The sequence below is a fragment of the Falco cherrug genome, chromosome 3, assembly GCF_023634085.1.
Source record: "Falco cherrug isolate bFalChe1 chromosome 3, bFalChe1.pri, whole genome shotgun sequence".
Lineage (NCBI taxonomy): Eukaryota > Metazoa > Chordata > Aves > Falconiformes > Falconidae > Falco > Falco cherrug.
Genome location: NC_073699.1, coordinates 117,965,932 through 117,990,613, shown reverse-complemented (window position 1 = coordinate 117,990,613; position 24,682 = coordinate 117,965,932). Strand labels below are relative to the sequence as shown.

At 68.2% G+C, this 24,682-nt stretch overlaps 1 protein-coding gene across 3 annotated transcripts; it reads right to left on the bottom strand.

The window, feature by feature from the left end:
* Nucleotides 1–287: 287 nt before the first annotated feature.
* Nucleotides 288–23,601, bottom strand: COL16A1 (collagen type XVI alpha 1 chain). Of its 3 annotated transcripts, XM_055705193.1 has the most exons (71): nt 23,470–23,601; nt 21,686–21,797; nt 19,565–19,627; nt 19,302–19,419; nt 17,333–17,456; nt 16,969–17,244; nt 16,798–16,878; nt 16,360–16,491; nt 15,876–15,929; nt 14,829–14,864; nt 14,337–14,363; nt 14,095–14,157; nt 13,872–13,913; nt 13,741–13,785; nt 13,489–13,524; nt 13,279–13,341; nt 13,085–13,129; nt 12,913–13,008; nt 12,707–12,745; nt 12,404–12,448; nt 12,104–12,139; nt 11,811–11,927; nt 11,670–11,705; nt 11,528–11,563; nt 11,329–11,439; nt 11,188–11,232; nt 11,013–11,048; nt 10,865–10,918; nt 10,559–10,675; nt 10,449–10,484; nt 10,223–10,330; nt 9,990–10,112; nt 9,860–9,913; nt 9,748–9,789; nt 9,593–9,628; nt 9,309–9,362; nt 9,171–9,239; nt 8,995–9,048; nt 8,825–8,851; nt 8,682–8,747; nt 8,548–8,601; nt 8,400–8,453; nt 8,245–8,298; nt 8,103–8,147; nt 7,891–8,007; nt 7,455–7,490; nt 7,112–7,192; nt 6,895–6,939; nt 6,501–6,545; nt 4,992–5,045; nt 4,834–4,887; nt 4,406–4,459; nt 4,231–4,275; nt 4,067–4,120; nt 3,926–3,961; nt 3,580–3,642; nt 3,359–3,430; nt 3,115–3,168; nt 2,980–3,024; nt 2,681–2,725; nt 2,528–2,581; nt 2,394–2,447; nt 2,208–2,258; nt 1,954–2,043; nt 1,803–1,838; nt 1,617–1,661; nt 1,322–1,510; nt 1,169–1,235; nt 905–1,081; nt 740–817; nt 288–648 (listed from the first exon to the last, which is right to left on the bottom strand). In XM_055705193.1, exons 2-71 carry the CDS (start codon nt 21,759–21,761, stop codon nt 446–448), a joined length of 4,869 nt encoding a protein of 1,622 aa, XP_055561168.1. In that variant the 5' UTR covers nt 21,762–21,797; nt 23,470–23,601; the 3' UTR covers nt 288–445. The 3 variants fall into 3 exon arrangements, with proteins under 3 accessions (XP_055561168.1, XP_055561171.1, XP_055561170.1); XM_055705196.1 differs by lacking the exon at nt 6,501–6,545; XM_055705195.1 differs by lacking the exon at nt 7,455–7,490.
* Between the last annotated feature and the right edge of the window lie 1,081 nt (nt 23,602–24,682).

Sequence of the window (24,682 nt, the reverse complement as noted above, 5' to 3'; positions counted from 1 at the left end):
AGGGAGATGGGGTCAGGGCTGGGAACATGGCTGGCTACATGGACAGGGCTGGGGACAGGAGTGGGGACATGGGATCAGGGCTGGGGACAGGGCTGGGCAGATGGGGTCAGGGCTGGGAGCATGGCTGGCTGCATGGACAGGGCTGGGGACAGGAATGGGGACAGGAGTGGGGACATGGGATCAGGGCTGGGGATATGGCTGGGGTCAGGGCTAGGGACATGGGGACAGAGCTGGGGACGAGGCGGGGATCTGGCCCGTGGCCGATGGAGGAGGCGGAGGCGCGGGGGCACCAGCACGGGTGTATTTGACCAGGCAGGATCCACCTGCCCTCACGATCCCGACGGAGCTGTACAACACCCACCGGCCCCCGCCGCGGGACAGGCACAGCCCCCGGCACAGCGGGGAAACAATATTAACAGCAAAGGCGGGGGGCACGGGGGTCCCCTCAGCCGAAGGGGCCCTTGACGTTTTTGGGCTGGAAGAGGGGCTGCTCCAGGGGCATGGCGCCCAGGCACTCCGCCGGGCTGCAGTGCCCCGTCTTGCCCGGCTGCCCCGTGGCACCGGGGGGGCCGGGGATGCCAGGGATGCCCTGCTGTCCCACTGGGCCTGGGGGACCCATCTTCCCGTAGCCTGGTGGCCCCTGGGGACCTGGAAGAGACAAAGAGGGAGGGGACAGGGTGCGGGGCTGGCAGCAAGCCCCATGGTGGGGCTGGTGGCCACACGGAGGGAGGGGGCTCACCTGGGGGTCCCGGGGGGCCGCTGTCCCCCATCAGCCCCACGCCTTTCTCGCCTTTCTCTCCTTTGGCGCCCGGCTCACCTGGAGGAGAGGTGGGTGGAGAGAGGTGAGACCCCCAGCACAACCGCCATGCCCCGGCACTCGGGGACCCCGTGGAGCAGCACCTACCCCGCATGCCCGGCACGCCCTGCCGCCCCTCTCTGCCGATCTGCCCCGGCAACCCTGGGGAGCCGGGGGGTCCCGGCCGGCCGGGCAGCCCGTCCTTCCCTGGGGGACCGGGTCTCCCCGGGGCTGCCACCATCTCCACCGGGAAGTGCAGCCGGGAGGTGTAGTATGCCATCCGCTCTGCGGGAAGAGGCAGCCGCACTCAGCGCTGGTGGGGACGAGGCGATGCCGGGGTGTCACCAGCCTTTATCCCCACCACCCCGTTACCGTCAAACATCTTGCTCAGCTCCTGCTGGATGAACCTCTTGATCTCATCGTAATTCACTACATCTCCCTGAGGGGACACACACAAAGGGTATTCGCCACCGGGCCCTGCGGGGGGGGGGATGGGGTCCTGCACCCCGGCCAGCATGGCCTTACCATCATTCCTGGGGGTCCTGGCAGCCCGGGGCTGCCCGCAGGTCCTGGTGAGCCAGGGGGACCCCTCTCTCCCGCTGGCCCCCGTGGCCCCACGAGGCCCATGGAGCCGCTCTTCCCTGGCCCCCCAGGCATGCCGGCTCTGCCCTTCTCCCCGGGGTAGCCTCTCTCGCCGGGGGATCCAGCTTCACCCTGCCGAGATGCGGAGACGAAGGGCTCAGCCCCGGCACCCCCAGCACCGAGGTGGGCTGCGGGGTGCCGGGATGGCCGAAGCGGCACAGCTGAGCTCTCCCCTCACCTTCTGGCCAGCCGGTCCCATGATGCCAGGTTTTCCTGGGGGGCCCTGGGGAGATATAGAGGAGCACAGGGTGGCAGGGGTGTCCTCCACACCAGCACCCTTGGAGACACCGTAGCCAGGCCGGAGGATGCCACGGTCCAGCCCCGGGTCCCGCTGGGCAGGACAGCGCAGAGCCTGCGCTCGTACCTCTTTCCCAACGGGTCCGTCTGGTCCCTGCTCCCCCTGGAAATTAAAGCAGGGCAGAGTGAGATGGCAACCAGCATGGTGGTGTCCTCAAGGTCCCCACTGCACTGGGGTGCAGGGGTCTGCGCCACACCTCATGCCCCGCTGCACTCACCGGTGGTCCTGGGTGGCCCGGGGGTCCCGGCTGTCCTGGCATCCCTGGCAGCCCTCGCTCCCCCGCGGAGCCGCGCTCGCCCTTCAGCCCCTGCAGGGAGGCAGGAGGAGGGGGCCGGGGGCGTGGGAGTCAGCGCAGGGTGGGGATGGTGATCCCCCAGCCCGCTCTCTGTGGCACCCACCGGTCCCAGGCCGGCCCCCGCACCCACAGCTGGGGCTGTGGTGGGGCAGGATCCGGCCCCAGGCACTACTCACCACTCCAGCGAGGCCAGCAGGACCCGGCTGCCCCGGGCTGCCGGGGGGGCCCTGGGGGCAGAGAGAGGGGCGTCAGCTCGGGGGGCCGTGGGCAATGCCCCCGCTCCCTGCACCAGAGGGAGACCCCACCATGCTCCCCGCCACAGGCACCATCCCGGTGTGCCGTGGGGAGCAGGGTCAACTTACAATAAGCCCTGGGGGTCCCTGCCGGCCTTGGGGTCCCATGGGTCCGGGGTCACCCTAAGGAAGGCAGCATGATGACGGGTGGCACGGAGCCCACCCAGCTCAGGGCTCCTGCGCCCACCCACCCCATCACTCACCTCCGCTCCCGGCCGGCCCGTGCTCCCCGGGGGGCCGGGTTTGCCGCAGTCACCCTAAAAGGAGGAAGGGACATCATGGGCGGCATGACATGTGGGGACTGAGGTCCCTGGGGCTGTCACCGCTGAGCGTCCCCCAGTGCCACCATCCCTCACCTTCGGTCCCGGCAGACCCGGGTGCCCCGTCTTCCCCTTGAAACCCTGGGGAGAGAAAAGAGCTGGGTGGGGGTCCTGGCTCCTGCGAGCAGATGGAAGCAGGTGACCCCAACCCCAGTCCATGCTGGGGACCTCGTCCTGCAGTGCTGGGCCAGGGGGGGTGGCTGCCCACCCCCTTGGGCTCAGCATCCACAGGAGCACGATGGACAGTCCCAGCTCAGGGGACACCCAGCCCAGGCTGCCGGGACTTGCCAGGCACTGAGCACCGGGGAGGGGTGACAAGGAAGGCTGTCACTCACCGGAGGACCCATCATCCCTGGTGGCCCGGGGGGACCAGGGTCACCCTGGAGAGAGAGAGAGAGAGAGACATGGTTTGGAGGTGTCCTGGGGGGGCTGGGGGGGGGCTGCCCGCTGCCAGCACCCCGGAGCCTCACCCGCAGCCCTGGCTTGCCGTCCTTGCCGTCCAGTCCTTCCAAGCCAGCAGGGCCCTGCAGGGACAAGGTGAGGGTGTCAGAGGGTGGTCTGCACCAAGGGGCTCTGGAGGTCCCCCAGGAACCTGCTCCAGGCACCCCAGGCCATGGGAACAGATCCCTAGGGAATGGCTCCCCAGGAGCACCGTGATACTGGTGGTCCTGCCCGCTCTGCCCCCAAGGGTGGCATAGGAGGGGGGGGTCTTACCTGGATGCCTGGGGGTCCAGGGGGTCCGGGGGGCCCTGGCATCCCCGTGGGGCCACGCATGCCCTCGCTGCCCTGCGAGAGCCACAGGAGGTCACAAGAGGGGCTGGGGCTGGGTTCCGCTCAGCACCCCACAGAGCAGGGCCAAACCCAGCCACCAGCCCCAGGCAGGAGTGGTGCCACCACGAAGCCACGTCCCGGTGGCACTCACCCGTGGCACTCACCTTCTCAGCTGCAGGCCCCGGTGGCCCAGCCGGACCGACCTTCCCTGGGAAGCCGGGGGGCCCCTAAAGAGAAGGGGGGTGTTGAGTGCGGGGGGGGCATCGTGGTGGGAGAGCCCAGCCAGGCACAGCCACCATCTCCAAACTCATTTATTGGATACGCTCTGGGGCTGCTCTCTGCACCTTGTCCTGTGGGATCTGCCTGCATCCCCCTGGTAGAAACCCCCATCCTCGTCCCTGGCTGGCCACCTGGCCCCATGGGGACATGGGGACACACAGCCGGGGCCAGCCATATCTCTCAGGGACACTGTGCTGTACCGGAGCATTGCTCCCAGTGGGATGTACTCACCGGTGGTCCCGGGAAGCCAGGCTGGCCCTGGAAACCCTGTGGAGAGACAAGAGCTGAGGTGCACCCCCCCAACAGCCGCATCCTACTCAATGGGGGGGTCCCATGGCCCCCCATCCCTGCTGGTTCCTCGGGGATGCTCACCTGGTCCCCCTTCTCACCAGCACTGCCCGGGAGCCCGCGCTCGCCCCTCGGTCCCTGCGAAGAGAGGGGGTGAGGTGGGTGGGGAGCACCTCACTGTACCTGGAGTCACTGCAGCCCCCCCCCTCCCCACAGCCCCCCAGGAGCCGATCAGAGCAGGCACCTACCGCTGGCCCCGTGGGACCGGGGAGGCCGTCCAAGCCAGGGGGTCCCTGGGAAGGGGAGGAACCGGGTCAGATGGATGTGGCTGGAAGGACCTCAGCCCCAGTGCCCACAGCGAGGGGGGCACCTGGGAGAGCCCCCCACCCCTCTGCCCCTGGAGCATGGCCCCATGGGACTCACCAGTTCCCCCTTCTCCCCAGGGGGGCCCACATAGCCTCTCTCGCCTTTGATGCCCTGGGGAAGGAAGGAGATGAAAGCACAGGACAGGACAGGGGACAAGCTGGGACATGGGGCATGGACGGGAGGTGTGGGACAGATGGGGCATGGATGTGGTACAGGGACGGATGGGGAAGGATGGGACATGGAAGGGGCACAGATGGAGTCAACAGACAGGCAATGGATAGAGAACCGGGAACGTGTGGGACGGGATGGATGGGACAGGGATGACCGTGAGGACATGGGGCTCAGTGCCTGCTGGGGTCCCCCAACTGCCTGCTCAGGCAGCACAAGGGGTCCCTGCAGGCACCAGGGAGGGACGCTGGGACACACGAGGGGGCTGGGGGCTGGCAGACACTGCCTAGCCCCCCCCCCCCCCCCCTAGTACTCACGGGAAGGCCAGGGGGGCCTGTCGCGCCGGGGTAGCCAGGCTGCCCTGGAGGTCCCTGTGCAGGAGAAGGATGTTGAGCCACCTGCAATGCCCCAGCCCAGTTCCCAAAGCCCACGGGGCACCGGTGTCCCCCCCGTCCCCTCCTCCCACACTACTCACCGGCTCCCCTTTGGCTCCAGCAAGCCCAGCAGGGCCACGTTCCCCCTGGAGACCCTTTGGAGGGAGAAGAGAGGAGCTGCAGGGGCTCTCCTGTGGCCCCTTCCCAGGACTGTGCCCACCTGCCCCGGCAGAGCGCGGGGGCCAAGGACCCAGGCACGGCCCATGGGGCCCGTGATGTCCATCATCCCGTGCCGGCCCCAGCCTGCCCAGCACCTCCGGGCACCGGGGAGGACCCGCTCGGCACCTGGCTGGGCTCCCTCCACCCGCAGCACCAGCCACGTGCGCCGGGCTCAATGCCCAAGCATGGCTGAGCACGCTTGCACCCAGACACAGGTCACCGCTGCCTGTGCCCCCCACGCTGTGGCCCGTGGGCAGGACCCACGGGCAGCCCCAGTGCCGTGGAAAGCTCAGCCCTGGGCAGGGGCTGCGTGGGGTGCTCAGCTCCCAGCACCCCGGCCACTGCCCAGGACATGCTTGAGGCCACAGCTCCAGCCTGGTGCCACCCGCTGCCTCCCCGTCCTCCCAGGGCGCCCCAGGCACGGGTGACACGGGTGACAGCCAGGAGGTCCTCCCAGGGCACACCAGGCACCGGTGACACGGGTGAGCACCAGGAGCCCCCTGGCTCTGTGTCACGGAACCGCTGGGGTGGGTTAGTGGGGTGACGTGGTGACGAGGTGGTGGAGGCTGGACAGGACACGCTGGCACACCGCAGAGCAACGACCCACACAGACCCACAGAGACCCACGGAGACCCACACAGACCATGGTGTTACGGTGACATTAGTGGACGAGGGGACAGGAGCAGGACATGGCCGGCACAGGCGAGGGAGAGCAGGATCCTCCAAGAGCCGCCGGCACAGCCCCACGGCCACCTCGTGCTAGGTGGGAACACGGGTGGGAGCAGGAAGATGAAGATGAAGATGGAGATGAAGATGGAGATGAAGATCAAGATGGAGATGGTGGCGGAGGCTGGCTGACCCCAGTGGAGCCAGGGACCAGGGTAAGAGGAGGAGGAGCCCAGGCAGCACTGTGGCCACACGGGGGGATCCTCCGGACCCCCAGGAGGGGAGTCCCCGGGGGCAGCCAGGGAAAGGGGCAGCAGCCAGGTGCCATGTGGTGCACCCAGCCCACCCCGCGGGAGCTACTATGAGCTGTGGGCACCAAGCCAGGGCAGTGGGTCCCCAGCACACAGAGAGCAGCTGCGGCCACCCCCGGCACAGCCGGGTCCCACAGCGAAGGTCCCCAACGTGGGGCACCAGGGGCAGCTGCACTGGGGCTGGCAAGTGCCAGCAGCAAGTCCCTGAGCTCAGGAAAATCATTCCTGAGCCTGCAGACCCCGGGTCCGCCGAGCCCCCCTGCATGGGGATGGAGGTGGAAATGGGAAGATGGAGATGGGGTGGAAGGGGAGGGGGGCAGCTGGGCTGTGGCTGCTCCCAGGGGGGACAGGGGACACAGCCAAACCAAGCGGCAGCGACAGAGAGCACAGAGCAGAGCCGTGCTGGGTCCTTACGGGCAGTCCGGGTGCGCCAGGCGTTCCAGGAAAGCCTGGGGGGCCCTGAGGGGAGAAATGGGGAGGTCACAGCCTGGAAATGGCACCCAGGAGCCTGGGCTGAGCCCTGGGGGTGCTGCTGGGTGGGGGCCAGCTCAGCCTCCCTCCGAGCCGGCTCCTGCTCCATCTCCGGGCTGGTAGCGCCTTCGCCTCCATCTCCAGACTTGCCGGGGACAGCCATGCCGTGTGGCACCTCCACCTCACCACGGCCCTAGCCCTCTGCCCATCACCATGGCCTCAGGGCAGGGCACCAGGCCCCCTCGGCAACCTGCAGTGGGGGGCTCCAAGCCCCCCAGGACCGTACCATGATGCCCACGCAGCCCGGCAGCCCCCCACCCTAGGCAGGGCTACTTACGATGGGCCCGGGTGGCCCTGGGGGTCCCCGCAGTCCTGGTGAGCCCTGGGGAGAGACAGGTGCATTAGGTGTGACCACGGTGGGGGACAGGGACCTGGCCCCACTCCAGCTCCAAGGGGCACCGAGGGACCAGCCACGGCCCCACGGCCACGGGGAAGGGCTGGGATGCTGGAGGGGGGCAGAGTGGGACAGCACTGCAGATGGGGAGCGCACCCACCTGCTCGCCTCTCTCACCAGGGATGCCCGGGGCGCCCGGCAGCCCGGGGTCACCCACACAGTCTGGGTCAGGGCTGTCACCCTGCAGGGAGCGGGGATGCATCAGGAGCCAGGGCCAGCTCTGCCCGTTGCCCACAGCCAAGCCCTGCCAAGCCCCACCAAGTGCCCCCCGAAGCAACTGTGCAGCTCCCCAAAGCCCTGGCTGCTCCCACAGCGGGGTACGGTGCCAGGTCCTGCCCCAGCGAGGACCGTCCCTGCAGCACCCTGGGGACTGGGGAGTCAGAGCAGGGCAGCAGCTCAGCCCCGCGGCAGGGGGAGGGTGCTGGGTGGCACGGTTTACTCACCCGAGCCTCCTCTGCTCTCGGGAACTGGGCAAAGCACTGGAAGAAAACCCAGGAGTCACCCAGGGATCCCCTGCAGGGTTGCACTGGAGAACGCTGCACCCTGCACCACTTGGGTGCTGAGCACCGGCCCCTGCGCAGGACAAGCCCATCACCCTCCCCGGGGACCCCACCATCATCAGGGCAGGCAGGAGCTGCGCGTGGGAGCCTGCCTGCGTGGCTGCCAGGACCTGCGTGCCCAGCACGTGCCCAGCGTGTGCCCAGAGCATGCCCAGCGCGTGCCCAGAGCGTGCCCAGAGCGTGCCCACAGTGTGCCAGCCCCGAAGGCGCGAGCCAATGCCCAGGTGCTCAGCACCACCGCTGCACTTCACCCCAAGCCCCAGCAAGACTGGGGGTTTTGGGCACTGGGATTCCCACCCTGAGGTGGGCAAATACTCACCTGGGCGCAGCTCTCGCTGCCAGGAGCACCCGGCATGCCCCCGTCCCCCTTCTCTCCCTTGGCACTGCTGGGCACACTGAAGGCTGCCTGCAGCTGGGCGCAGTCCCCACAGAGGGTCTGGGAGGAGGTGGGGAGTCAGGGGTGCCCCAGGGTGCTGGGGGTCCCCTGGGCATGACCCACAGCGAGCAGGTGCCCCATCCCCACACTCTCACCTTCAGCACCTCGATGTTCCTCTCAGCCATGACAGCCAGTGGTCCCTGGAAGAGATGCAGGGGGGAAGGGGACGGTCCCCACACCGGGGAAGCAGGATGGGTGGCCCTGGGGGAAGCTGCCACCGGCACAGCCGCTACCTACCAGGTCTCCAGCCGGTCCAGGCAGTCCTGGCAAACCGTTGTGTCCTGGCATCCCCTAAAGCCGAGGAGAGAGCTTGAATATTTCAACCCTGCGCTAAAAGTTGGGCAGGATCAGACCCCACTCGCCCACTGCTGCTCCTGTCTCCCATCACTCACCTGGCGGCCCGGGGCACCGGGGGGGCCGGGGGGACCGGGGGCTCCAGGGGGACCCTGCAACACCCCAAACACAATCAGAGAGAGGCGGGGAGTGAGGCAGTGGGGGGTGGGGGGCCAGTGGGCGCAGCGCAGCGGGGGCAGCACCCACCTGCGGGCCCGGCTGCGGCTGCCAGGACATCCCGGTCCACAGTCCTGGGGCTCCCTGGGGCCGAGAGAAGGGGGAGAGCGTTCAGCAGGGGTGAAGCAGAGCCGGGGGTGCCCGGGGGGGCTTGCAGTGCTTACCGGCATCCCAGTGTAGTTGGGGTCCTGGCGGGGGCTGGGCGGGCAGGCGCACTCCCCGGGGTCTCCCTGCAGAGAGAGGAGGTGGGGGCAGGGAGGGCAGCAGGGTGGCGTGGGGGTCCGGCTCAACCCCGATCCCAACTCACCTTCTCACCCTGGGCACCCTTCTCCCCCTGCGAGGAGGAAAGCCGGAGATGTGCATTAGCAGGCAGCCCCCAGCCCCCTCGTGCCGCCCACCAGCACCGGGGCACAGCGGCTCAGCACCACACTGCCCATGCTTGCACGTGCAGCCCCCCCGCCAGCCCCCCATACGCACCGGCTCCCCGCTGGACCCCGGCACCCCGGGGAGCCCCCGCTGCCCTTCGGGGCCCTGTGAGGAAGAGGAGGGTGAGGAAGCTCAGCTCTGGGCTCAGACCACGGCACAGCAGTTTTTAGCCACCGTCGAGGGGCTGGGGGAGGATGGCGATGCCCGCCCTGGAGGGCAGGGCTTACCGGTGGCCCTGTGGCGCTAGTTCCTGGTGGTCCAGGGGGTCCCATGGCACCTTTGGGCCCCGGAGATCCCTGCAGAGGAAGGACAGCAGGAGTGGGGGGGGCAAGGGGGACAGGGAGGGCTGGGGGATGCTCCCTTACCTTGGCACCTTTCTCTGCTGCCATTCCAGGGGGGCCCTGGGGTCCAGGGGGGCCCTGGGGACAGGAGAGGGCATTAACTCCTCCCAACCACACCAGGCAGCCCCCCCTGCCCACCCAGTGAGCTGCAGTGACACCACTGTCCCCAGGGTGGTCTGGCTCGGACCCTGCTGCCACTGTCTGCCCCGGGGGCTGATGCTGCCACGGTGCAAACCTCCCACCTGCAGGAGTCGGGGGGCTGGGGGCTGCCGCATCTCCAGGGCTGGGCAGCCCAAAATGCTACTTACAGGTGTCCCGGGTGGTCCGGTGCTCCCAGGCTCTCCCTGGGAAAACCAGAGTGTGTGAGACCTGGCAGAGCCACCCGGCACGGCACAACACGGCACAGCGTGGCACGGCATGGCATGACATGGCACGGCACAGCACAGGCACCCCGCACACCCACCTGCGGTCCTGGCTGGCCGATCCCCGGCGGTCCTGGCTCACCCTAGGGAGACAGAGGGGCAGTGAGCAGCCCCAAAGCCCCCCCATGCCTAGCCCCCTGTGGCCCCGCTCACCTGCCGCCCCTTCAGCCCAGCAGGGCCCTGAATCCCTGGCAGTCCCGGCTTCCCCTAAAACACACCAGGGTCAGCCCCAAGGGCATGATGCCACCGGGCACCCACGGTGCCCTGGGGAGGGGGCACTCACCGGTCTGCCCGGCTGGCCGATGCCTGGGGCCCCCTGGTCCCCTTTGGCCCCCGGTTTTCCCGGGATGCCAACCATGTCCGAGAAGTCCCCATGCGGAGCGGGACTGGGCTCGCAGGCGTCTCCCTGCAGAGGAGGGAGCACAGGAGGAGAAATCAGGATGGAAAAAGGATGGAGGGGGTGGGTGACACCACGGTGACGGGATGCAGGTCTCCGTACAAGTGCAGGGGTCTCACCTTCTCGCCCTTGGGGCCAGCCGGACCCCTGATGCCAGGCTCACCTGACAGCCCTGGGAGACCAGCCATTCCCGGGGTGCCCGGGTCCCCGGGGCTCCCTGCATCCCCCTGGGAAATAGAGGGGACAAGGCTGGCACAGCATTCCCCCAGCCTCACAGCCCGGGGGGGTCACAGCCCCCTCTGCCACTGCCAGCCCTGCCAGAACCCCCTCCCCAGCCCCTCTTACCTTCTGTCCCTTCTGGCCAGCATCACCAGGTCTGCCCTGGGGAAACAGAGCAATGGGTCAGGCCAGAGCACCCCCAGAACGGGCACCCGCGAGCATTGGGGAGCACTCACCGCTTTGCCTGGGGGGCCACCCTGGCCCCTCTGCCCCGGCGGTCCAGGCACGGCCAGCACCGTCGCTGCCCCTTCAAGGGCTTGCGGCGTGGGGGGGCACTGCCCGCATGGCTCGCCCTGCAGAGGGGACATCCCGCTTGGAGCGTGGCTTCAGGGACCGGAGCACTGCGGTGGGGCGGGCGGCTCGTAGCCCCCGCAGCCCATCGCAGGGCTGTCCCATGCAACAAGTTGCAAGGGTCTCAGCGGGGAAGGATTCACGGACGGGGCAGGGAGCAGGGTCCAGGGGGTCCCTGTCACAGGGCTCACCTTCTCTCCTTTGAGCCCCTGCAGACCCGGATCCCCCTTGTCTCCCGGGAGCCCCTGCACCGAGAAGCCACCGCAGAGGTGAGACTGCAGCCCCCAGCACCCACCCTGAGCCCCCACACCCACGCTGCCCACCTGTGCAGCCACTCACCGGTCTGCCTGTGGGTCCCTGCTGGCCACCATCCCCCTGCAAGAGAACACAGTCAGGGTCAGGGTCAGGGTCAGGCCCCAGAGAAAGCTGGGCTGCCCCAACCCCATGGGGTGCTGCAGCCATTCCCGCTACCTCAGGGGATGCAGAGAGGGAGGTGGGTTTCGGGGTCACTCACCTTCTCCCCCTTGATGCCAGCCAGCCTGGGGAGCCCCGCTTCGCCCTGCCAAACACCCCATGCGGTTACACACCCAGCACCCATGCAGCCCCAGGGTGCCCCTCTGGCACGGGAGAGCGGGGCTCAGCCCCACGTACTCACTGGCAGCCCCGGCTGCAGCGGCGCTGGTGCCAGCTCACCCTGGAGCCCCTCGGTGGGACCCCGCAGCAGCGCAGCAAGGACGCGGGCATCGCAGGACAGGCAAGAGTCCCCCTGGGGGGGCAGGGAGAGGGCACAGCTTAGGGGGACCACAGGGGCTGCCTGCTAAGTGGGTGGGTGGGATGGAGGAATAGTCACTCACCTTCTCCCCTTTCATCCCCTGGATGCCAGGATCTCCCTGGGAAGGAAACACAAGAGCTGCCAGCAGGGGCTGGGTGGTGCTCGGTGTCCCCCGCCTCTGGCTGGGGACAAACCAGTCCACATCTCGGTCCCACGTCACCTACCCTGTCCCCTTTGGGTCCTGCAGGGCCAGGTCTGTCCTGGGGAGGGAGAAGCAAAGAGGGAACGTTAGGGATGCTGAGATAAGACCCTGCTCTGACCTCCACCACATGCACTTGCCTGCAAGCCCCCGGGTTCAGACTCACCGAGACCCCGTCCTTGCCGGGTGCTCCGGGCGCTCCCCTGGGTCCCGGTTTGCCGGGCAGCCCGGTGGCACCGAGCATCCCTTCAGAAACAGTGGGACACACCTCACACGGCTCGCCCTGCCCAGTGGGGACAATGAGACGCAGCCCCAGCCCAGGGGGTCCTTGGAGCAGCCCCCCGAGATGCCCCGAGCAACCCCAAGCCCAGGGGATGGGCACTGCGGTGGAGCTGTACCAGCAAGAGCTGCCGTGCCTGTGGCACAGCCTCTGCCAGGCCACCCTGCCGCTGCACCCACCTTGTCTCCTTTTGGCCCCAGGATGCCGGGGGGACCCTGTGGAGGAAGGCAGGGATCGGGGCTGCTTCAGGGAGGCCCGAGGCCAAGCTTTGCACTGGCAATGTCACCCAGAACCCCCCCAATCCCTGCCACCAGCCGTGGCACGGGACATTCCCAGCCCCAAAGGAGGCTGCCGTCTTTCCCAAACCCCTTCCCATGCCTGGGCTCGGATCCCACCGCCGCTCCGGCCAGCAGCCCCAAGCCCGAGCCAAGAGACCGATCCCTGACCCCGGGCTTTGGCTCCAGGCTCACGGTACTCACGGGTGTCCCAGGTGATCCTCCGGGTCCAGGAGCTCCCGAGCTGCCCTGGAGCCAGAGATGGGAGAGCCTGAGCCCAGCAAGGGAGAAAGCCTTGGCCCCCCCAGAACCTCCATGCTACCCTTCTCCCCCCAGGGAGGGGTTCCTGCCCCCCAGGCAAAGACCTGGGCCACCCAACAAGTCAGCACTGACTCAGCCGCGGCAGATCCCTGGATCCCTGGCACAGCCCACTGCCTGCCATGCCGAGCAGCCCTCGGGCAGTGGGGGGGGGCGGCTGGGACCCGGACCCCTTTGCCCCCCACTCACCTTTTCTCCCTTCGGACCAGGGGGGCCACCAGGGTCACCCTGAAAGGGAGAAAGGACAGTGTTAGCCTTGCCTGGGCACCCCGGCCCGCCAGCTCCACCATGGAGCCCTGGGGGGCACCTCACCCCCTCCCATGGCAATGTCCACCTGCAGCCACCATATGCCAAGCTGGGGACATCACCCAGGCCCATGGCACAGGGGTCCTTACCGGCTTCCCTGGAAAGCCAATGCCTGGAGAACCTGGCTTCCCTGGGGGCCCCGGCTCACCAGCCAGCCCCTCAGGTCCCACGAGGCCAGGGTCACCCTGGAAGGCACAGAGTGGGTGTCAGTGCCAGTGCTGCCACTGGCTCCCACCCACTCACCCTCAAGCCCCCACCTACCTTCTGGCCCTTGGGGCCCACCACGCAAATCTCCCCGGGTCGGCCCTGCCGGGAAGGGAGCAGGATATGAAGGCTCCGCATGCACAGCACCACGCACGCCATGGGGGGGCTGCTCCAGCAGCTGGACCCCACTGCCCGGGGTGTGGCCCCGGGGATGCCCAGGGGATGCCCAGGTACCACCCAGCACTACTCACATCACGCCCTGGGCGCCCCGGCTTGCCCTGCAGTCCCCCGTCGCCCTTTTCACCCTTCTGGCCCTGTGGGACAAATGGATGTCACCGATGCCATCTCCCATGATACTGGGGTCAGCACCGGCAGGTCCTGGCACCACTGCCGCCATACCAGGACCCACGGCACAGTCATCCCCACTGCAGTGGTGGGACCCACGGGTGGGATGGACTTACCTTCTGCCCATCAGCACCGGCTGTCCCTGGGAGCCCCTGGGTGGGAACAGCAGGGCAAAGTGGGTGCCCACGGGTGGGCTCATGCAGGCCTTCCCTCCCGCGCACACCACCACTCCCTTCATCCCCCCGCCACCCACTGAGCTGTCTCCTTGGGGCCAGACCCTGTGTCCCAGCCCGGGGTACGCACGAGACGTGGGTGGGGAGCACCGCTGGGTCCCCGCGCCGCAGCCCCATCCACTGAGCATCACTTACCACCTCTCCTCGCTGCCCCTTCTCGCCCTGCGGCCCCTCGGCACACTGAGGAGGAGGAGGAAGAGGGAGTGGGGTAAGGGAGGGGGCAGCAGAGCCGGGAGGGGGGTACGCAGAGGGTGCGGGAGTCTCACCTGCATGGGACCACCGGGGTGGGTGCGCACGCAGTCAGTGCCCTGCGGGAGGGGGGAAGGCAGCTCAGCGGCTCTGCCTGCGCCGGCCGTGGCCGAGGACGGATGGCCATGGCAGGCAGGAGCCCTCCCCAGGGCAGTGGGACCCCCGTGTGCCAGGGACCCCCGCAGGCAGCAGCCCCACAGCAGAGGGGTCCCTGCCCAGGACATGGCCAGGGACACTCACACGGTCGCCTTTCTCCCCCTTGCCACCGGTGATGCCAGGCAGGCCACGCTCGCCCTTCCCACCCTGCAAGAGAGAGAAGGGGTAGGTGACGAGATGGGCCACGAGTGTCCCCACGGCCACGCGTGTGCCCACAGTGTAGCCCACAGCTCCTGCTAGGGATGCTCCAGGCAGAGCCGAGGGTCTGCATGGCCACAATCCTGCTGGAGCTGAGCTCTGTGTGTGCTGGGGGGTGACAAACCTACCTTTGGACCTGGGGGACCGAGCGTGACCTAGGGAGAGAGGAGAACGGTGTCCTGCAGTGCCCGGAGCCCCCGCGAGTGCAGCTGCCTCCAAGCAGCAGCAGGAGAGCCCTGTCCCCCCCACGGTCCCCATCCTCCCAACACCCTGTCCCCAAGTGCCACCCCAGGAACCCCATGGGGCACGTGGGGTCCCAGACACCCCCACCCCCACCCCCCCGCCATCAGTCCCACGCCTCCAGCCAGAGGTTGCCATAGGAATGAGGCCACATCTGGAAAGGATCAGAGACCTTCCCCGCAGCCAGATGTTGCTGGGCCCTGGGCCAGGTGGAGCCGTGGGTCGTGGAGGGCTGGTGACGATGACAGAGCACTGGGTGACACCAACCCCAGCGGCTTTTGCCACCCCCAGCTCACAGCCCAGCCCAGCCCCAGCAGCGGTCGGGTCGGCATCCCCATCTCTTGCCAGCACAGCCCGGCGCTGCGCGGCGGCACACTCACATTTGCCGAGGCCATCTGGGGCGAGCAGGGCGGGCACTGCAAGAGACAGGGATGGCAGCTCACACCAGCTCCAGGCACTGCCCGTGGCACCCACAACCCCGTGGCACCCACAACCCTGTGGCACCCGCAACCCTGCAGCCACCGCCGCGCTCCCCTGGGCACCCCAAACCCACAGGGCTCACCCAGCAGCATCACTCCCCACCAGCCCCAGGGTGCCCACGGGCACAGGGGGATGCCTGGGATGAAGAAAGGAAAATCCAGGAGAGCGTTTCCCCCGGCTGTGTCCCCAGGGAGGCGAGTGCTGCCCTGGCACCCGGCTCTCCCTGTGGCTTTGTGGCTTGACCACAGCTCTGCTGGGCCAAACCAGCCGCTCCAGCCTGCTCCCATGGGACTGGGGCCAGGAAGGATGGGGCTGCCCGTGCCCCATGCCCAGGTGCTGGTACTGGCAGCGCTCAGTGCAGCCCCCCAGGCTCCTGTCCCCCAGCCGGGACCAGCCCCACACCTCACCCCCTCGTTGGGTGTCCCCAGCTGCCTGGGTGGGCTCCTCTCACCCGGCGGGGAAGTGACATGGAGGGTGGGAAGAAAAGCCGGGCAGGCTGAGGGACCCCATGGACCCCAAGCCATGATCCTGGACCTGGTCTACACCCTGGGTATCCCCGACAGGATCCCACCATGGGGATGCAGCAGCCCTGGGGGGACAGGGCCACAGAGGGATGGGGCACAGGGTGCAGTGGAGACACTTCCCAGCTCTGGCAGTGCTCCGCAGCCGCTCAGAGGGAACAAAGAGGCCCTTGGCCACGGCTGGGATCGCTCCAGCAGCAGCAGAGAGCAAGTGGGGCCTCAATTCCTGCTCGGGGGAGCAGAGCAGCCGCTTCTGCGGGCATCCCTGCAGCTCTGGCAGGAGCAGAAAGTTCCCGAATGCAGCGGGGACAGAGCCAGCCCGGGGCACGGCTGGGCCCCCTGCATGGCACCGGCACCAGTGGGAGGAAGGGGAGCGGAGCGGGCATGCCAGGACCACAGCAGCCGGGCTGGGACACCCTCCCTCACCTTCTCCTTCTGATCTCCCTTCAGGCCAGTCCTCCCCGAGGTCCTCACCGGCTCCTGTGAAGAGAGAAGAGCACCCATGGGTGCTACCTGCCTGTGCACCCCTGGGTTCTCCCTCTCCAGGTACCCCTGGGTTATCCTGCCTGTGCACCCCTGGGTTATCCTGCCTGGGGCACCCATGGGTGAGACTTGCCTCGGGCTGAGCCCTGAGCTGGTGGCTCAGCCAGTGGTGGGGCTGCAGGAGCCCTCCCCTCCCTCGCTCCCAGGCGCCTGGCCACCACCAGCTCCCTCCCTCCCCTTGCACAGAGCCTGGCGTGGTGGAAAAAGTGAGGCAGGGCTTTTCCAGGGGCTGAATCAACGCGGCTGCTGGCTCGGCAGCATCAGGCACCCAGCACGGTGGCTGAGCACTGCCCACCCCGTGGGGCTGGGAGCATCCTATGCCAGGATGGGGCCCGTGCCAGGCTGCCGGAGGGATGCAGAAGCTCACCGCGCCCAGCGGCTCCTCCAGGCAGAAGCAGCGGGTGTACACTCGGCCCTCGGGCTGCGGTGAGATCTCGATCAGGTTGCTGCTCTGCATCAGCTCTGCTTGCCGACGCGTCTTGGGCACTTCTGTGAGGCACTGCTGGGAAAGAGTGGGGTCGTGGGGAGCTGCTGGGGTGAGAGCTGGGAGACCCCTGCCTGGGCACCCCATGCGATTCAGGAGAGGGGTGCATCCTGCACCATCCCCTGTGCTGGCCACGAGGCACCAAGACATCCCAGGGCTGGTGGATGTCCCCAGCCACCACAAGCAGGGGGTAGCCCACAGAGCAGCTCTGGCTAAGAGACCTGCCCTCACCGGGCCTCAGTTTCCCCTCGGGGGGGGGGACCATGCAGGGCAGTGCCAGGGTCTGGCTGGGACTGGGGTGGGAGTTTGGTGGGGACTCACCCCGCTGGCCGAGATCTCGCAGCACCCCTCCTGCCTGGCCAGCTCAGCGTCACAGTAGATCTGAGCTTGCTGGATGTCAAACTGCAGCGGGAATGGGGCGGCAGGTCAGGGGCAGGCAGGGACAGGCCCCACACTGCAGGCAGAGCATGCCCGCACTCCACGGGGACTCACCCGGACCGGGGTGCCACGCGTGGCATCCAGCCCCAGGAAGGCATTGCCCTCCAGGGCCAGCGCCCGCCGGGGTGCCAGAGGCTTGGAGGAGATGGACGCGCAGTCAAGGTGGATGGAGACGGCTCGGCTCTGCACAGCCACCACCACCTTGTGCCACCGCCCGTCGAAGAGGGACACCACAGCCTTCCCTGCGAAGGTGGCACTGACGAACGTGGCCCCTGGTGCCCTGGCCTGAAACTCCAGGCTCTTCTCGGGGCCATGCACGGCCAGAGAGAGCTGAGCAGAGAGGGGACAACACCATGCTTGGGGACGGCCTCCAGCTGTCCCCTCACCGCTGGCACATCCTGCCACCCCGGGGCCGCACCTGGGGGTAGCCCTGCCGATCGGTGACCTGGAAGAGGTACCAGTGCTCCCCGGTGCTGTTCTTCTTCAGCAGCAAGGTGAGGACGAGGGTGAAGGCGGGGGGCAGCCCACGGGGAAACACCTGCCTGCAGGGACAGTCCTCAGGGGTGGCCGGACCCTGCACTGAGCTCTGATGCCAGCGTTTGCACCGAGGCTGGAAGCAGCACCAGCCCCAACACCCCCATCCGCATGGCACCCACTGGCAGCATCACCCCAACATCACCCCCGTGGGTCCCGTCAGGGTCTGTCCCCATCGGTGGCACTGCAGATGCCATGGGGGTGGATCCAGCCCCAGCCTCACGCAGCAGCGCCTGGACCTGGAGCTGTTTGTGTCCTGGCCGGCCGCATGGGCTGCGGCTGCTGGAGACGCCAGCACTTATGCAACGGGAGTTGAAGAGGAGGCAGACAGCAGAGACGCTTCCTCCCGTCCTGGCACAGCACAGGGAGCTCAGACCATCCCCCCAAAGCTCAGCCCTGCATCCCTCGCACTGGCTGGACATGCACACGGTGGAGGGGACCAAGCATCCCTGCGCAGCCGGCCAGCCCTGCCTGCTTCAGGCACTCCCAGCCGCCATCCCCATCCCTGCCCCACAGCACAGCCACTGTCTCCACCACACACCCAAACACAGCCCTCCTGGGATGGCTGCAGTACCTGGAGCCACACACTTATCACCACAGTATCGAATTTTGTCCCTGGGCAGCTGGGAAACATGGCCCTGACCCCACAGGCTCCATGGCCCTGACCCCACAGGCTCCATGGGACAGATGCTCTCACGCAGGCGGTGAGCAGCGGGCAGCCTGGTCCCCCCTTGCGCGGCAGGGAGCACGGCAGCCGATCACTGGCAGGACCGTGCCCAGCTCGCTCGCAGCCCACTCAACCGCTGGAAATATTTGCTTTGAGCTCTGCTCTGCTCCAGCCACAGCTCCACCACACCAGCGATTTTCCAAGCCACCGCTCTGGAGCTGGACCAAGGCATGGGGAACAGGCCAGACCCAGCGCTCCCCTCTGCTCTCCATGGGGCACAGGGATGTCCTTGCTGGGCACCGAGGAGTGGGGCCAGGGTGGAGGGGCACCCATGGGTGACCACCTGGAGCTCGTGACCTGGCTGTCGGGGTTATCCCTGCACTGAGCACTCCCCAGGGCTGGCTCTGGGCTGCCACAGGCACCCAGCCAAGAGCAACACCAGCCTGGAGCATCTGCCATCTCGAAGCCATCTAAGGACTTGGCTGCCCAGGTCAGGAGCCAAGGCTGGGTCTCCTTCGCCCTGGGGAGAGCCCCATGCCCGGCGTAGCTGCGTGCCAGCCCCGAGGCAATGTGGGGACAGGCGGGCTGAAGGAGGCAGGCGTGCAAACCACAGCAGCTTCCTCCAGGAACAGCTCCCAAGGACGTGGACCCGCTCCCACCTTGCCACGCTGCAGCATCCCTGCCAGCCCCAGCCCTGCAGGGCGGCACGGTGTGGAGCACGGCACTGGGCACAGCTGGGCAGGACATGCCGGAGACGGTGGGGCTGAGGGCTGGTCTCAGTGTGCCTCCCCCAGCAGACCCCCGTGGCCCCAGCAAACCCAGCGGTGCCTGCTCGGGGCTGTGCAGCATTTTGAGCTTGTCTAGACCCCAGCAAGCGCCTGCCAAGTGAGGAGAGCAGACACAGAGCAGCCACAGAGACGTGCTTGCGTAAGGGCTGGCCACCACCCAGCCGAGCTGCTGCAGCCCATGATTTACTTTCTAGGAGGACGGTGGCTTGGGCAGCACCAGGGCTGCAGCACCAGCACCTCTGCATCCCCCCAGTGCTGCAGAGCTGCCTGGCTTCCCCAGCACGAGCTAAAGGCAAAGTCCAGCAAATTTGCCCAAGCCCCATCCTTAAAACACGTGGGGACGGTGCTCGGCAGCGCTTTGGCCACCGAGGGCCACCCGACAAGCCACCCGCACTCACTGTGTGGGCTGGACCAGCGGCACGGCGCCCAGCCGCAGCACCACCGGCCCCCTCGGGTTGTGGACTTTCTTGATGGAGGAGATCTTCAGCAGGTCGAACCTTTTAATCAGGTTAAAACCTGCAGGACAGAGCGGAGGAGGTGAAACCTGGCCTTGGCACAGGTACTGAGGGTTGATGCTCTCCAGGCAGGGCACAGAGCCCATCCCTGAGGAGTCAGGGCTGTGTGGCGACCCCGTCTGCAGGGCAACAAGGGCTTTCCTTACCCGTTATGTTCTCATACTTGTCCCCAACCAGATCCTCGTCCCAGAGCTGCGGGCACAGCTCCCCTGCAAGGCAAATCAGCACATCACCGCAGTGTCCCCAGGCTGTGCAAGCAGGGTCGGACCATGCAGAGCTCCCCAAGCCCAAGCGGGTCTTGGGGTGCTGCCAGGTGCTTGCCCCAGCCCCCCAGCACACCAAGGCTGCTGGCAGCTGCAGGGCGGCATGGATCCAGCAAATCCCGCTCCCACGGCAGCGCTGGCTCCTTGCAAACAGCCCGCTAGGAGCGAAGCAGCAGGTTTGGAAAGGACGGGCGGTGAGCTCAGAGCTGGCCCTAGCCGCCTCCCACAGTAAGTTCACCAGGTGAAATGCTTTTCCCAGTTGCTGCGTGTTTTGCCTCAAAACAGCCCCATGGCTGGAATCTGCATCAGTAGACTTGGATGGATGCCATGGACACCCAAGGCGGGGAGGTGGCACCCAGAGCTGCCCACTGGCCTTCCTGTCCCATCCCGGTGACATCCCCAGGCCTGGTGGCCCCAGGGGACAGGTGTGAGAGCCTGGCCAGGGGATGGCGAGAGGCTGAGCTATGTCAGTCGCGATCACAGGGATGCTGGTGTTGTTTGCAACCGCGCTGATATATTATTGCTTTAGCAGCATCAATCCACCTCCGCTGGATGCTACCAGATGTTGGGAGGTGTGACACAGAGAGGAAACAAGGGGGTATTGAAAGAGGAATTTGTTTTGTCTCCATGCACACCAGCCCTGGAGCAGGGATGGCCCTTGACAATTCACCTGCCTCTTCCCCAGCCCTTGGCCATTCCCAGGTGGTGGCTCTGCCCCCCTCAGCCCCGCTGCCCCCCTCTGCCTCGGCACCACCACAGCGCTTCTCCCCGAGGCTGACCGCTCGCTCGCACAGTGCCAGCAGCAGCGCAGGGAGCTGCCCCTTGCCCTCAGGACCCCCGGCACGGCTGCAGCAGCAGAAGCAGGGGCTGCAGTGCTGCAGCCAGCCCCACAGGCGCATGTTGCGGCCAGGGGCAGAGCTCCCTCCCACCCGGCGGTGAGATCATCCACAGCGGGGCAGGGGGGGAAAGCAAAGCATAAATCACCCTGGGTGCAATCTGCTTTGAAGCCTCTCCTGGCCTCAGTGCTGCGCCCAAGGGAAAACCTCACCTCCCCAACCCTCGTTCCCCTAACGAAGGGCTGCGAGCCAGGAGGCCATGCCGTGCAGGGCAGCAGGCACCGGTGCCGGCTGCGGGGTCCCTTGCATGGGCAAAGCCAGGCACTCCCCGGGCCCCCCCGGGACAAGCCACCGCTCCACCCCCGCACAGACTGATGCAACCGTGGTTTCACTGCCAGCAGCTCCTCCCCACCATCCGCCTGGAGCTCACCCTGAGCTGCCGCTGGCCCCATGCCGCCATCCACGCACAGCAGCCCTGCAGCCAGGGGCGCCTCAGCAGAGACCCTCATGGGCTCAGCCATCGGCCCCCCAGCCCCAGCTGCCAGCGGACAGCCCCGAGCCCTCCACTGTTGTCCACTGTTGGCGTGCACCATGGCCAAACCTCTTCTCACCCCACAGCAGAGGCCAAAACCCCCTTGGGGGAGCTCCGTGCATCCTCGCCGCTGCCCCAGTGGTCCCAGCTCACCTACAGCTTGCTCCCGCCGGCGCTGCCAAACGGCGCTGCCTTCGCTGCCAGCTGGCAGCCAGCACCCTGCGGCCGGAGCGCGGCCAAGCCTGCTCCCTCCATGAGCAGAGGCTGGGCTGCGGGGCATTCCCGGCGCTCGGCGGCTGCGGGGGCGATGGTGGGGTGTCCCCGGGCTGGCTCCCCGTGGCAGGGCTTGCTCAGCTCTCCCTGGCCCCCTGCCCGCACGGGATGCTGAGTGAAGCCCCACAGCCTGGGCGGCCGGCGCTCAGCAGGCAGCAGATGTCCACAGCCACTCCTCGGGCCACCAGCGTGCCCTTGCGTGCGGTGCTGGCACGTGGGGACCCAGCACAGCTCCCGGTGTCCCCTGGCCACCTCTGTCCGGCAATCCCTAGCCCTCCCCTCCTCTCTCCAGGAACCCAGGGACAGGCAAAGAGGTGGCCACTCCTGGGCGGACCCCAAGCCCTCGCTCCCGGTGCCCCTTACCTTCTACCGCCAGCAGCTCCTTCCCCCCGCAGACACTGATGAGCCCTGCAAGCGTGAGGGCCCAGGGACCCCTCATGGTGCCCACGGCAGTGGCTCGGGGCAGTGCAGCTGCCTGCAAGGGAGAGAGATCGGGCAGCAGTGGGACAGGCACATGGTGGGCACCGGCCTGCATCCCACCAGCTCGCCCAAGCTGGGACACTGCCAGCAAAACCACCAGCACAGAGCTGATGCTGACCGGCTCAGCCATGGCTTGGGAAGGTTTTGGGGGTCAGCATGGCCCCCCTCCACTGCTGGATCCACGTCTGCTCCACACAGTACACAGGGCAAGCCCCAGCATCCCGGGATTTACAACCCAGATTTACTCCAAACATCCGGAAACACGGCGGCAGAGGTGCCCCCAAGCAGAACGGGGTGCCTCCTGTGCAGAGCCCCCCGGGAAGGTCTCCATCCCTCCTGTTTTATCTCCTGGTCCCATGTGGATGCAGGGGTGATCCAGGCCTTGCGGGTGCCCTGCGGGTCACCCCGACCTGGCCCCCCTCCTGCCTGCTTCCTGCCACGAGGCAAGACAGGGCTGCAGGCAGCCACAGCCAGGCTGGGACAGAGCTCCGGGACATGCATCCCTGCGCCTCCATCCAACCCCAGCCTCCATCCCGCGCCTCCATCCAACCCCAGCCTCCATCCCACGCCTCCATCCAACCCCAGCCTCCATCCCACGCCTCCATCCCCGCGCCCCGCAATTAGGGACCCCTGTCACCAGCAGCCCTGCTCCTGCCCTGCCTGTGCTCAGCTCTCATGCACCCTCCACCTCTTCCCTGCCTGCACCCCAGCTTCCCTGCCCTGAACCTCCTGCACAACCCCTGCACCTCCCGGCTCCCCACTGCTGCCTCTGGGCTGCTCTGGCCCGGCACCGCCTGCACCCACCCCTGCACCCACTCCTGCACCCCCTGCACCCCCTCTGCTCCTCCTGCACCCAGCCCACTCCCCCTGCACCCACCTTGCACCCACCCCGCTCCCCCTGTGCCCACTTCTGCACTCACTCTGCTGCCCCTGCACCCACCCTGCTCCCGCTGCACCCACCATGCACCCACTCTGCTGCCCCTGCACTCACCCCGCTCCTCCTGTGCCCGCCTTGCACCCACCCTGTGCCCACTCCTGCAGTCACTCTGCTCCCCCTGCACCCACCTTGCACCCACCCCGCTCCCCCTGCGCCCACCTTGTACCCAGCCCGCTCCCCCTGCACCCACCTTGCACCCACTCTGCTCCCCCTGCACCCACCCCGCTCCTCCTGCGCCCGCCTTGCACCCAGCCCGCTCCCCCTGCACCCACCTTGCACCCACTCTGCTCCCCCTGCACCCACCCCGCTCCTCCTGCGCCCGCCTTGCACCCACTCTGTGCCCACTCCTGCACCCACTCTGCTCCCCTGCACCCACCCCGCTCCTCCTGCGCCCGCCTTGCACCCACCCTGTGCCCACTCCTGCACCCACTCTGCTCCCCTGCACCCCCCGCCCCCCGCCGTGCTCCTCCTGCCCTCCCCCTCCCGCCCCTGCCCTGCTCCCTCTGGCCCCCGGCTGCCCCCCGGCTCTCCGACCCCCGCACCCTCGGCACCGGCGGGTCCCCCCGGCCCCGGCTCGCCGGTCCCGGCCGGGCGGGCGGTGGTTCACGACGATTATTTACGGGGAATCCCGCACTCCGCGCCCGCCCCGGCGGGGCCGGGCTGTGCCCCGCTCCGGGGCCCGGGGCGGGGGGCGGCGGGGCCGGGGGCGGCGGGGCCGGCCGGGACTCACCTGCGCGGGGCTCGGCGGAGCCTGGGGCTGGCCGGGGCTGGCGGGGAGCGGACGGTGCCGCGGGTCCGGCCGGTCCGGGCGCTGGGGCAGCCGCGGGACACCGGGAGCTCCGCCGCGCCGCCCCCGCCGCCTTCCCCGCCTCCCTCCGGGGGGGCCCCGCCGCCCCCCAGCGGCTGCCCGCCCTCCGCCTCCCCGCCCCCGGGGGGGCCCGGGCCACTGCCCGCCTTCGCATCCCGCCCTCCCCCTCCTCTCCCCAACACACCCCGGGCGCCGTCCCCCCTCGCCTCCTACCCCCCCCCCCGGACCCCCCCCAGAGGCGGGGACCCCCTGTCCCCGCGATGGGGCTGAACCCCAGCCCCTGGCTGCCGACCCCGTGGAGCTCTGTCCCCCACCCAGGGACCGGAGGGGACCCGGGTGCTGGCACTGGTGCTTGGCCAGAATGGTTGCCGCTGTGGGGTGGAGTAAGTGCCTCCACGGATGCTCCTGCACCGGCACAGCACCCGGCCCAGCACCCAGCCGAGGTGGGAGCAGCCCTGTGGCAGACCCCGTGGCAAGACCCCGTGGCATTGGGACATAGAATCACAGCATCGTTTAGCTTGGAGAAGACCTTTGAGGTCATCAAGTCCAACCTTTAACCCAGGACCACCAAGGCCACCACTACACCCTGTCCCTAAGCACCACATCTGCTTGTTTTTTAAACATCTCCAGGGATGGTGACTCCACCACCTCCCTGGGCAGGACAGACCCCACTGCACCGCACAGCTGATCCACCATCCCTGGTGCCTGGTGGCTTGGGGACAATCTGGCTCAGGACGAAGTGCCTGGGGTCAGAGCCCTGGGGTGGGGTCTCTGCCGCCATCCCTCCCACTGGCACTGCTGCTGGCAACGGAACGCTGCCTGCACCAGGCAGGGCTCCCCCCTCATCCCCAGCAGCAAAGCTGCTGACTTTCCAGAGCTAAACCAGCCTCTCCGGCAGTGCCAGGGTCCTGCCAACCCCACCAAGCCCTGGAGGGATCCAGCACCCATCCTGGCTCACACCGCCTCTGCGCTGCGGAGACGTGCCAGCCCTGAACACTGCCCTGCTGCCCCCAGGGCCTGGCTGCCTGGCTCTGCTCCAGCATCCTTTGCCCACGCCAGCTGGGCCACCCCAACCCCCACCCCCCCCGCGGCAGGGAGCAGGCAGCGAGCACCCCCACCCAGGGCAGCAGCTGAC